The sequence below is a fragment of the Ictalurus punctatus genome, chromosome 11 (assembly GCF_001660625.3).
Source record: "Ictalurus punctatus breed USDA103 chromosome 11, Coco_2.0, whole genome shotgun sequence".
Lineage (NCBI taxonomy): Eukaryota > Metazoa > Chordata > Actinopteri > Siluriformes > Ictaluridae > Ictalurus > Ictalurus punctatus.
Window position 1 is genome coordinate 15,175,234 of NC_030426.2, and position 14,271 is coordinate 15,189,504.

General features: G+C 39.8%; 1 protein-coding gene across 1 annotated transcript; it reads left to right on the forward strand.

Annotated features, from left to right (window-relative positions):
• Positions 1-9,930: 9,930 nt before the first annotated feature.
• On the forward strand, positions 9,931-13,823 carry sox14 (SRY-box transcription factor 14). The gene is made up of 2 exons (XM_017479107.3): positions 9,931-10,326; positions 10,419-13,823. The coding sequence occupies exon 2, from the start codon at positions 10,421-10,423 to the stop codon at positions 11,153-11,155; it is 735 nt and encodes a 244-aa protein (XP_017334596.1). The 5' UTR covers positions 9,931-10,326; positions 10,419-10,420; the 3' UTR covers positions 11,156-13,823.
• The last annotated feature ends 448 nt before the right edge of the window (positions 13,824-14,271 follow it).

Sequence of the window (14,271 nt, forward strand, 5' to 3'; positions counted from 1 at the left end):
AGAGGGGGAAAGGTGTAAGGTGTGACTTATAAAAGTGGGTTTGTGCAAATGCCAAGGTTAATTTGCACATCATTTAAATAGATTATTAAATGTGAGAGAATCAGTTTAAAGGAAAGGAACTTTAATAGATTTGTATGTATCATTTAGTGGGATGAATGCTCTGCATTTCCTGTTGAATGCAATTTCAAAGGAAATGCTTCTCACAGCAAATACTTTATAGACTAAAGCTAAAACGTGACAGAGCCATATCGCCCTGCAGTTCTTGGCTGGTTTCACACTGAAGTTAAGCAGGGTTGAGCCTCGCCAGTACCTGGAAGGGAGACCAACAGGGGAAAACTAAGGTTGTTGCTGGAAGTGGTGTTAGTGAGGCCAGCAGGGGGCGCTCACCCTGTGGTCTGTGTGGGTCCTGATGCCCCAGTATGGTGACGGGGACACTATACTGTAAAAACAGTTCTGTCCTTCAGATGAGATGTTAAACAGAGGTCCTGACTCTCTGTGGTAGTTAAAAATCCTAGGACTTGTATAGTACAATAGCAGGGGTGTAATGCCGGTGTTCTGGTGAAATTCCCCCATTGGTCCTTCTCTATCATGGCCCCCTATTAATCCCCAACTCTGGATTAGCTACATCACTCTCTCCTCTCCACTAGTAGCTGGTGTGTGGTGGACGTTCTGGCACACTATGGCGGCCGTCACATGCATGTAGATGCTACACGCTAGTGGTGTTTGAGGAAAATCCCCCCCCCCCCCCCAATACTATGCAAAGCACTGGAGGTGTGAGGCAAACGTGCCACCCACCAAATCACCATGTGCCCCATTAAACCATGTAACATGACTGGGAAAAATGATCTTTTAAAAATCTGTTTAGGTAGTTCACATTCATATTTTGTACCAATAACAATAATAATCTGTCTGTTTTATCATTTGTTTGAAAAACTTTCTTTACAGTATAGACCTCTACCCCATATTGTTATTGTTCAGTGGTTTAATCTAAATCAAATGTAAACATTAATCAAACTGTTACTCAGTCTGCTTACTTACAAATAAAAAAAGTTCATAAATAATTAAGGGTCACGTAATCTGTCTTATGGTTGTCTTGCTAGTAGCATACACCTGGAGAACTGAGAGACTCGTACCTCTCAAAACCACACAGTACCTCTCAAAATACATATTAACATAAGGTGAAGACTTTAAAACAATCCACAACCCTTAGAGGCCATTTGCAGATCAAGAGACAGAGCCAAACACAGGCACAGTTCAAATAGATGCACCAAAACCAATTGTGGAATATTAGCTGGGAAGTGAAAAGGAGGAACTGACGAGGCTTTTTATTCCTGGCAGATGGAGTTCCGCCAAACCGTGAAATTTGGATACTTGGCAACTAAGGAAACAATTCTTGTTGGTGTGCTGAGCAGCCGAGCCATGAGTTGAGAGACAGGGCGAGAGAGAGAGAGGAAGAGGGAGAGGGAGGAGGAGGAGGAGGAAAGAGAGAGAAGAAAGTCTCCTTAATTGCCTTCGGTCACCCACGCTGGCGAAATGGGTGCCACGCAGCTTAGAATGGAAGACCAGGCAAGAGGCGCAAAGGGCTGATAGATATTTTATCACTGAAGTTAACGCTTAATACATTTCCATTCCCCGAGTGAAATCTGTCACTTGAAAAAATAAAGAGGAAGGCAAATTAAAGGGAGATAGAGAGAAACCAGTGAAGAAAGGAAGTAGAGTGGGTGACACAGTTTTAGAATACCCTATCTTTTGGGCATCCCCTCTTTTGAAAGGAATAAAGAAACTTTCTCTCTCTCCCACACACACACACTTTTCTCTCTCTTTCTCTCTCTGAGTCTGGTCTTCCTATCTCTCACTGTCCTTTTCTAGTTGGCGAAAAAAAATCTCATGAATGATGTATGTGTGTCTTGTTATCTGCAGCGATTTCTATAGACCCGGACGCATTCACCAAGACATTTGTGGCATAATTGTTAATTTTAATGCCATAATGGCTTCAGATGGGAGCCCTGATTAGACATTTATTGCACAATTAAATGAAACATACTCAAAAATCACAAAAGGCTTCCATAATTATTTCAGGCCATTAATAAAATGGGCATTAAATTATATTGGACACAAAAGAGAAGTGAAATAGATTTCCATTAGAGCAAAAGGAGCCACAGAGTGGGTAATAGATCCGGGCTGAATTCACTCAGAAATTAATTGTTGCCCGGCCTATTTCCACACACAGTGGAATAAATGAATGAGAAAGGGAAGGGATAGAAGGAGTTGGTGGCCGAGAGAGAGAGAGAGAGATGGGAGGGGTAGGGGGGTTACGTTAAGAGGCTCTGATGAAAACCCTTTTGTTTGACAGCCTACAATAGCTTCTAGAATCAAAAGAGAGAGATATAGAAAGGAAGAGAGTGGCAGGAAGAGAGAGAGAGAGAGAGAGAGAGAGAGAGAGAGAGAGAGAGAGAGAGAGAGAGAGAGAGAGAGATGTGCATTGATTTCTAATAGTTCTAGACACTGAGAAGCTGTACCTCCCTGAGCATCAGTTTTGGATGCAGTAATTTGTTGCATTCAAAACTTTTTTTGTTTGTTCTTGAATAAACATATATAAGCTACTTCAGAAAAACTGCTCACTTGTCTGCACAGTAACTCATAAAAAGCATTGATTAATATGCACCGGAAGATCCAGTATGTTTTGAATAGAATAATGGCAAGTCTATGGTTGTTGGTGAAAACCTGTAGTTTTAACAGCTTCAAATAAGTGAAAGGGGAAAAAGCTGTAAAGAAAAGGAAATAATAGTGTGTTTTTCATTTCTGATCAACATGCTGGAGCACCGACTCAAAAGACCAAACCTCTGTAAGGCACTTTAGAGAACAGTTCCAGTGGGAAGCCAAATAGAATTGTCTTTTGAACGGCTGGTCTATTTATAATCACAAAAAGTAAATGAAAAGGAGAACTGATTACTCATAATAATTTAAAAGATTGCAGTGTACGAGAAAAAAAAACAACAATCAGCACCCGATACCAATGTTTATTATTTGAGCTTGACATCTAAATCAATTTATCTGCTTTCAGAAGTGTTCAGATCTTTTAATTGCTTCACTTTCATGCTTGACCTTTTATTTTTTCCTTCTGTGCACCTCATTTCTTGGCTGGGTCTGTAAAATGCTTTCTTCTAGGCTTTCTTCTTTTAGAGCTTCCTTTTATATAGCTGGTGGAGTCAAATGCTAAAAGAAATTCAGAATGCTAGGCTTTAATTTCATTTGTAAATAATTTCTTTACTCACTCCTAATATGCCCATGGCGAGGTATTAACAATATAAATTTCCATTGTATAATTTTTCTGTAATTCACCTGATTTTCTAGTTCATTTAGTGTCACTAAATAATAACACAACATAAAACATACATTTTCTTGAATTTCTGATATAGCTTGCTTTATGAAATATTATTAATATTGGTGTCAGTTGGTATTTCAGGAGTGCATAACCATTTAAAATCCATTTATAGTGTTTGTTTGGTTTAAATTTCAGCTGACCCCTCAGGGAAGAGATGAGACGGCTGAGATTCCCCTACAAGCTGTCCCAGCCTTCTGAAAGCTTTTCTTCCTCTTAATGAAGGTCAGAGAAGAGGCCCCATTTTTCTCTTTGGGTGATAATTTATCCCTATCTGCTGTTATCTGTGACTGGCCCCTTTAATCCTAATTGTATTGTACAGTGGTGCAATGCTTTCTGCTCTGTCTCTGAAGAACTGCCCTTCTTCTTTCATTATCAACCGATGCCTTGAACCTCTTTTAATTTCCATTCTGTTTTATTTCATTCAATCACTGGATCTGCCTTTCCTTTTCCATTAACTCTGCTCCCTCCATGAGGCACACAGCAATGAGAGGCCCTCATTCAGCTTCGCCCTCCCCAATGTAACATCATATTGTAAAATGATTTGGCCATGAGAATTGTCGATTTGATTTTTGATGTCTCCCATCGGCTGCATTCATTTTGGTTTTGATTTTGACTCTACCCATGCTATTGATAATCATAGATTGATGTGGAAGGATTGGAGGTGTGAGAGTGAAATCAGATATGTAAACAAATGAAGATGGACTGGACCTTTCCTACACAAGAAGCCCAATCCTGGGTCATGGGCAGTTTTTTCACTGCTTTCTCAAAATAGTATTAGGATCCTCACCCCCGTGGCTCCTCAAAAATAGCCTGGAATAGTGTGCGGGTTAATGAAATTTCTCCAAACCAAACAGCAATTTTTTGTAAATATATATTTTTGCAGAGGTGCCAGAAAACTGCTGGCTGTGACAGCTAACTAAAATCAATTTCCACACTGGAGAGCAATGGAAGCTAAAAGCTGTGGCCAGAACAAACACTGCCAATTTGAATATGTGAAATAATGCAAGTGTGTGGAGAGGAAGAAGATGGGGGAGGGCAGAAAAGTCAACCCTTCTCGACAAACTGACTTCAGAATGGGGGCAATATTCTGGACCTTCCCTGAAGTCTGGTAATCAGAATGAGCAGATGCTGGAAGTTGCAGAAAGGTAGCATGTACATTTAGAGTAGGGTTCCAAATTTGCAACCAACCTGGCATTACAATCAGCTTACCTGAATATGCATTATTAAGTGTTCACATGCCAAAATGCTGGAAGCAATTTTGTTCTCTCTTTGGGTGTTTTCTGTATGTGTATTAGGTCTGTTACAACGTTATTAAAAATTAGAAACACCCCACTTTTATGTTTATTTAATGATTTATTTTTAAACTTTCATTAGGTGTTTGTTGACTGCTATGTTTACTTTATATACATTTATGTGTTTACTTTATATATATATATATATATATATATATATATATATATATATATATATATATATATATATATATATATATATATATATATATATATATAATCTATGATCTACCTGTAGCTTACTACTTAGAAAACGTTTGTGCACAAATTATATTGGCTCCTTTTTTAGACCGTTTTGCAACCTCCTCATTTTACGTAAACACCTTCCTTTTGCTGTAATACCCTGAAATAATCTTTAATTGACTAACTCCACGGAGGGGGGATGTTGGAACAGGAAAGAATATGACACTTAAAGTTACAAATACTGTACCACTTCTTCCATCCTTCCTGCAGGACACTGGAGCAAAACCTCAGCAGAGAAAGTATGTGCGTGCCAGCATCATGCGAGCCAAATCACGGTAGCAAACAGGATGGAAATAAGAGAAAAAAAGCCATTGAAAATGCCGACATGGGTTTGAGGGGAGTCCTGAGTGGGAGCACAAGTTCCTGGTGTATAAAGCCACTTTAGCGCATCAGTACCATGGAGAGCGACAGCGCGCGCCTTGCCAACTGCGCGCGCACTCCTACAACTCCTTATTAAAACTGTTTATGACGCGTCAGGACAGAATTAGAGCCGCATACACACTGACAGACAGAATATACACATCTTAATGCGACGGAGGAGAACACATTACGCCTGTATTTAGACTGATGTGTTGCAGTCAGTATGGTCTTCTGTTACATTGGTTGGTAATCTCTAGAACACATGGTTTGTGTTGTAATTTATCAGCACGCGCGCACTCAATGCTTTTAAAACCCTATACACTATAATCCCTTTTACCTTTTACCTACACAAGTCTGATGCGGCTAGAGTGTTGGTTGGCTTATTGTCCTTTAGCTGGTTAATTTAACCAAAACAGTCTGTGCAATTAGGGTAAATCTAATACAGTCAACGCAAAGTTAACTCATAATTGAACACTCAAATTTCATAGGGTTAGGTGACTGTGATTGTGTTCATAACACGACGCCTCGTTGCTACACACTGGAATTTTCCTGCATCTGGATTATTTACACCGGTAAATAAAATATATATTATATTATTTTGCTGGATATATACATCGTCAATGAAATAATAAAAATAAATAATAGGCCTACTGTACAGGTCACCGATCCCCTCAAATGTTTACAATTATATTAAAACCAAATGTTCTCCTTCTTCTCAAAGCATACACCTTAGATATTTTCCAGAATTTATACACTGGGTTTTGACTGGATATTATCCAGTGATGTCGCATAGGCCTACTTATGATGAATACTCGCATTTAGGGCGCACTAATCTCCCTGGGTAGGCTACATTTTCAGTAATAGCTATAATTTAATGTGGAAGTGTTAGATTTGGGAATGTGTCATATAGTCAGCATTAATTTATACAATTTTATATAATTTATATATATTTTTTATAATACTTGACTTCTACCTTTTTTTGTGCCGCACTAACTCTTTTAGCTTGATAGTATTCTTATACTCTAACCTGTACTAGCATGAGGATGTGTTTTTAATGGAGCACTTCTGTAGGTCTCCCTGGATGGGTGCCCGTAAAATGTTGTAAATATAGGTAATGTGATGCTTGCACAGGACTACTAAACATTTGCAAACTTACCAATGTGCATTGACTACAAGATAGTCTTTTTTTTTTATAGCTATTCACTGAACATTTAGCTTTATTGTCCAGGTATGATTGAAATGATAGGCCTGAGATGTTCCAGATGTAAGGGATACTATCTACTGAATCTGAAGTTTAACTGCAGTTTATTAACGTGCAGATTCGAGCAGGTTCCCTTCGTGTGAAATGCCGCTAATTGACTTACTGTATACTGTATACGCTCATTCATTCCAATACAAACTGATACGGCTCGTGCGCAGTGTGGGTTACCAAGCGACCAGTGGCGCTCGCCTGCCGCGTGCGTTCAGTCTTTAGATCACAAGCACGCAGATTGGAGCGCTGCTCTGGCTCACGTGACCTCATTTAGCTTCAGTGTCGGCGCGCGGCAGGAAAAGCGGGGACAGTGGCATGCAGGCTACAGGTTCAGGTTTAGTTCGTAAAATAGCCTAATTCATTGAAACGCATATAGCCTAATTCATTTGAAATAGCCTAATTCATTTGAAATCTGCTCTCTGTGGGTCAGAGAGTCAGTGCGGGGGAAATATTTCCGCTGAGATTTAAGATGTCGCCTATTCAGTTCAGGATGCATGCTTTTCTTTTTTTCCCATCTCAGTCCACCTTTTTTCCTGTTCTTATACTGTCTCAAAGTTAAAAGTTTCACGCTAAGAAGAACCCCCAAAAAAGCGAAGCCCTGTGATATTTGAACACGTTCGATTTAGCTTTCAAAAACAATTTAGCGTTCTCACTTCCAGTTGGATTATTTCTGTGCATTAATTTCATAGCAATTTCAAAACATTTTCTGAAATATGATGAACATATTGGTTTCTCTACTAATTATTTTTGCTGACTGATTGCAACCTGCCTTCAGATGAAGACAGTCTGCGCTGGGATTTTCATCATAAAACTAAACACTTTGGACACGTCTTTTAATTCAAATTACACGGAAACGCTATGCAATTTCTATACGGTCTATTGTGGTTAACTCATAACAACTGTTTTTCGTATGCTTCATTTCACAAATCTTTACTTTTTTGTTGTTGTTGTACTGTGCAGATTTTCACCTCTCTGTCTAAAATGGACGGTGTTCACGAAAATTACCCCCCCTCCTCCTCCCCCAATAATTTACATTATTCCCCGCTGTAATTTATGCTTCTACAACGCACTGGTGAAATGGAGTGGGAGGCTGAGAGGCAAAGCTTGATAAAGATATCAGCATATAAGAAACCCTCTTTATTTAAATCCATTCAGTTCAAATTATACCGCGTACAAAACAAGAGTTTTTACATTTATTATTGATTTTTTTTTTTTTTTGAAAAATAATGCATATTATCATTTATTATTTCTAAATATCCGCATTCTAAAGCCTATTGCATGTGCATTACTGAAAGCTTGTTAAATTAAAGGTGTACAATCGGGTAAGAGCTAAAATAAACACAATAAGTGCAAGTGAGTGTTGTTGGTGAAACAGCAAAGAAAAGAAAAAAAAACTTATTAACGCGTAACACCTCAACATTCCACTGTAGCTTAGATAAGAAGTCGCACAGTAATTTGTACTGTCTTGGTGAAATATGGGCGCTGATGTTTTTAATCCAGACTCTCGCTTGTAGCCTAGATTGTGGAAATATGAAATGCGCAATTTATAATGTAGATGAATATACCATGCAGTTATATTAAGAAAGAAAAAAAAAAAAAAGCTAACTTGCAGGCACATCTTCAGGGCCATCTCTCTGTGCTAAAGAGCACACTGGGCCAAAACTGTATTTCAATGAGGATTCAAATCAGAGCCAGCCTCTGATAGATCAGCTTTCTCAGCTTGTCTCGCCTCGGGCTGATTTTACTACACTGATCTTTTTTTAAACAGTCACATTTACATGTTAATGTCCTTCAATACAGGCTGCCTTAAACATCTTCCTCTGGGAGAAAAATAAATAAATCACATAAAGAAAGACACATTCCGGCGTGACCAGGACTCGTTCAAACATTCATTTGTTTTTAATCCCGAATTTACTTTGACAAAAGGGCACGAGCAAAACCATTTTTTTAATGAACAATTTATATTCAATACACGAAAATGATTAGTTAATTATTTGACTAAGCAAATTCAGAAATACAGAATTAACCGGGGAAAAAATATGCAAAAATAAACGAACTTTCATTTTGCGTGTTAATTCACACTGCAGTTCATTTAATCGTTATTGGAGCCAATAATCCGACACTATAAGGATTTTGTCATGTTAAGCCAAAAGAATAATAATTAAGACAGAAACAATACGTCCAGTTGTTTTGGGCGACAACCCCAGTGGCATCACTTTGATCGCTTCGCATAGACTGACAACAGGCAAGGCTCTAAAGCGTTCATAATGTCTGATTTTGGAGTGTGGACATCAGTGTGTGCTGACCTCCATTCAATATGAGGTCTATGTGGGCATGTTTTACACCAGGGCGCTTTGCTGGGAGATCAGAGCTGCGAAACAGGTGTGCACACACACACACACACACACACACACACACACACACACACACACACACACACACACACACACACACACACACACACACTAAGCGTAGCCTGTCCCAGGAGACTTCTGGACAATTGTTCTCGTTTAATAAATATTGGCCCAAGGGGAGACTGTTCAGACGCACAGCACTCTTATTTCAAACGCCGCTTTATTATATATTATATTTCGGATGTACTGTATATATTTATACAAACTGCTCCTGGAGAACTTTTAACCTTTTACTTGTGTTTATTTATTTTCTTTCTCACCATCCCCCCCCCCCCCCCCCCCCCCGCCCCAAAGGGCACTTCTTTGCCACTCGCTGCCTAAAGTGTATTCGTATTGTAATACGTAAATACAAGTCGAACCCAATGTAAGCAACCCTAAAGTAAATTAACATATAAATGCATTAAAATGAAACATCTAATATGTCTTAATCGAATGAATACATATTACAACTACTTAATAAAAACAATAACATAATCAATTTTATACTGTTTTTTTTATATATATATATCTTTGGTGTGTTCAGTATTTATAATAATAACTTTTAAGCCTATTTAAAATTAGTCGCTTGTGACCCCGAATATCAAGGTTTATATTTATGATTAGTTTTTGCCCCTTTAAAAACAGCTTGCGCGCGTGTTAATGATTGTTAATATTTAACCAGAGGGGTGTGTGTGTGTGTGTGTGTGTGTGTGTGTACAGCTTAAACTAAAAGGATTTAGGGGACGGAGAGTGGAGTAGCTGGCCCTCCTTTTATTCATGCCTCCTCAAATCTTTATTGGCGTTGTGATATGGTCCGCGCAGCGTGTGTGTGTGTGAGTGTGAGTGCGTGTATATGGTGCGCGCGCGTGTGCGCTTTGTCCGTAGGTGTTGCGCTTAGTGTGTGTGTGTGTGTGTGTGTGTGTGTGTGTGTGTGTGTGTGTGTGTGTGTGTGTGCCTTAGTGCTGATTGGGCGCTCAGGTTGGACAGTGAACGCCCTGCCGTTTATGTGCAGCCCAGCCTTTCAACTCCGCCGCCTTTTGGCTTCCATTCACGAGCTTTTTCTACTCATTTCCTAAGCCAGGTGCTTCGCAAAAGACGACAAACCTCCGAGAGGGAAGAGAAAGCACACACATACTCACGCACACACATATACACACACACACACGCACGCAGACAGACACACACAAACACCCAGAGTTCACTCGTCGACCACGGGACTTTTTTGCCTCACCTCGGCGGATTTTTGGCTGCTGCACTCTGTGTTGAAGAGGAAAGAAACATTTATAGCGATTTTCCGAAACTCGATAGAGTTGCGCGGTTGGATTTTTTCACCGATGCCTTTTTTACAGTTCTTCTCCGACTCTCCAGAACTGGCATGACCGGCGTCCGTCAACAAGACAGGTGAATTATTTTCTCCACTCGGTTTTGGTGACATAAAGCATTTTGACGTTATTTTACAAGGACTGAACGGTGTGCGTGTCGCTTAAAAACAGCTATGTCCAAGCCGGCTGATCACATCAAGAGACCCATGAACGCCTTCATGGTATGGTCCCGCGGCCAGAGGAGGAAAATGGCCCAAGAGAATCCCAAGATGCACAACTCTGAGATCAGCAAGAGGCTCGGTGCCGAGTGGAAGCTTCTCTCCGAGTCTGAGAAGCGGCCCTACATTGACGAGGCCAAGAGGCTGCGCGCGCAGCACATGAAAGAGCACCCGGACTACAAGTACCGGCCGCGGCGCAAGCCCAAGAACCTGCTCAAGAAGGACAGATACGTGTTCCCGCTGCCCTACTTGGGCGACGCTGAACACTTGAAAGCACTTCCGGTTTCCGGTGCCGACTCGTTACTGGTTTCCGGGCCGGATAAAGCGCGCGCGTTCTTGCCGCCGGCGGCCTCTGCGCCCTATTCGTTTCTTGACCCAACTCAGTTCGGCTCCAGCGCTGCGCAGAAGATGGCCGATATGCCACACGCCCTAGCCGCTGCCGCTGCCGGATCGCTGCCCTACGCCTCCTCACTCGGCTACCAGAACGGGGCGTTTGGCGGCCTGGCGTGTCCGGGGCAGCACACACACACCCACCCGTCACCCACCAACCCAGGCTATGTAGTGCCTTGCAACTGCACAGCGTGGTCGGCGGCTTCCAGCCTGCAGCCGCCCGTCGCCTACATCCTATTCCCGGGCATGGGTAAGAGCGGCATCGACCCGTATCCGACGGCGCACGCCACGGCCATGTAAAATAACCTTCCGAAAAGTTGAGCAGAGGGACAATTTTTGCTTTGGAAACTTGAACCACGTAAAACACAATATTCACACACTCACATAAAGAGGATCGACGTTACAAGAGCAAACAGACAGTCGGACTCTCCGAAAACTTCTACCATGTTAAAACAAAAGGCAATTTTGCTCTTTGAACCTAAAAGACGTTGAACCCCAAAAGACGTTTCTCTCTGGAAACTTTAACGATGTAAAATAAATAAATAAAATTAATTAATAGCCACACAAATAGAGGGTGTTCAGCTCAGAAGAAAACGCACAGCTCCACGGAAACTTCAGTTGTGTTACCCTCCGTAGAAAGAGGGAAAGGACAATTTTCTTTTTCTTTTTTTTTCTTTTCTTTTCTTTTCTTTTTTGTGGAAACTTGAATAATGTTAAAGAAAAAAACAGGTCATAAAAACAGTTATAAAACAGCCAAAAGACGCTGTTGCTCTTTGAAAACTTGAACCGCGTAAACTGACCTAAGTGTCGCTCTTGGCAAGCTTGATCTCTGCGCAGCATGATGCGATCAAACAGACGCGCAAAGCTCATTTTGTAGAGGCCGTGAGGACTTTGAGAACTGGAGAAAAACTTTCGATTTTTCATCATTCTCGTTTTTCCCTCCGGACCTCTGCATGGGAACTTGGGAGTAGATGTGAAAGATCAAGGAGCCCTGAACTGTAAGAAATGTAAATGTTATAACATTTATTATCGGCTATCCGATTAAGGATGCCTTTAACTTTATTTATTATGTACATTTTTGATGCTATACTAATAATAATTTTGTTTCATGATATTATTATTATTATTATTATTATTATTATTATTATTATTATTATTATTATTATCTTATTTTAAAGGCCCATTTGGTTTGCACAAGTGACATTCACCCTTCATATCTCTTGTATATTGTACTACTTATATTTTAGCACTCAGATAAAATGGTTTGGATCACGCTTAGAACTTTTTGAGTTGGATGAACATACGGGTTATATTGTTTATAGGCTATTTATCAAACTGGTGCACAAAATTAGACAACTATTTAAAACATCAAATGAAAAAAAATGATATCTTTTAAAACATTTTTCTTTTTTTCAAATTGTGGTTCAGTGCTAGTCACGCGTTCAATTCATCTGACGAAGAAGGAGCTGGAATTTAAAAAGAAGCAGTTAATGATGTTGTGGTTTTATTATGATTTATTATTTTTAAACTGCGATGGTAATTTAAAAGCTGTACTAATGTTATGGAAAGGAAGATGTATCCAAATGGGTGATACCTCGATTCTTTGTTCATTTGCCTGAGCAAAGACATTTTGAATAAAGACAATCTGTCTTCAAAATTATACAAAAGTGGTTATAGTGAATATTTTCCGCATATTTCGACGAAATAATTTTGTGTTTAAGATCACTGTATAGGGTATAGGGTAAGTTAACTAACACCTCAAACAGGTTATATTTACCTTACAGGGACATCTTGTTACACAAATCATTATTTTTTAAACAACAACAACAACAACAACAACAACAACAACAACAATAATAATAATAATAATAATAATAATAAATTAAGTTTATTAAATACATAGCTAGTCCTACCAAATATTCATCTAAAATTATTGCATTTTAAGCATCCGTATGGGTTTAAATTTAAAACAATAATAATTGCTCATAGTATGTGAAAATTAATTAAGCCTGCATTTGCAGCAGGATATATGCAGAGGTTATATGCAGCAGGAGTGTGTACACAGCACAGTGTGTGAGAGGGGACAGATGACACTGAGATAACACCGCTGTCAAACCTTCGGCTATCTCACTGGACTCTTTAGGGACCTTCGAGCCAAATTAGACGGCAACACAATTAAGGTCTTTCAGACAAACCCAGCGCCCCGAACAAAAGACACGAATTACAATTTATCCTGACACTAACAACAGCATCCAAAAGACTCACGCCGTTTAGCATCTGTTCCGTTTTGGGCACAAGAGTAATAAAGCTTTGACTCTTCTGAAGATTATTGTACTATTTCTGATGTAGGCAAGTTGTGCATCTGACTGACACCATTTACACAGGAAAAATCTGTGGCACATTATATAAACGAGTTAAATGAACGAACACCTGCAATGTTGTATTAACAACTACAGGATTTACGTTTATGTTTAATATTTTCACCTAAAAATGAACAGTTTATTTCATACGTAGAAATAAAACCCTGTAAAGTAGTTAATTAACAACTTGATTCTCACAATATTGTCAACCTTAACAACAATATTTAATCTGGCTTGTGTGTTTCTGAATTAACACTTACACTGCTACATAGCTTTCATAATGTCAAATTCACAGTGTTGAACTTGAAGTATTTTACACAGTGTTGAATGTAAACTCGCTACAGTATAGAATGAACTCATTTACTATGACTACATGCAGTGCAGAATTAACCTGCAGTGTTGAATGAGCTCTTACAGTGGTCATCTGTGTCAAGCTGAATTTATATAAACACTGTCGGGTTTCATTTCACCCCGCAGGGATTCTCGTAAGGGATCAGTTACAGATTTAGCCAGTAGCAGCGGCAACAAGGAATGCCTTTTATTATTTCAGTTAATTTTCTGTCTATAATACTCACAGTGAAATCTATGGTTTAAAGGCTATCTTGTTTCTAACCAGGCTATCCGCTCCTTCACTCTTGTGTGTGTGTGTGCGTGTGTGTGTGTGTGTGTGTGTGTGTGTGCGCGCGCGCGCGCTCGTGCGTGAGAGAGAGAGATACTTAAGCGGCCCGGTTATGTGCTGCGATGTTTGGAAGTGTGTGTGTGAATGTGTGTGTGTGTGTGTGTGTGTGTCGCCCAAAGGGTTTCATGCCAGTCTGACCTGCTCAGCCTGCTCGGCTCTTCTACATCAACACCTGCAGCAGTACATGAACACACCTCAGCTCAACATACAAACTGATCGTCCGTCTTTAACAACAGGAACTCTCTACTTAGAGACAAACATTGACAAGCTGGTATTATTTATTTTAAACAAACACCAAGCAATATAGTGTTCAAGTTAGGCCAAGTGGACTTAAATGAACACTGACTTAGACCCCTGATGGTTCTTTGAGTGCCATT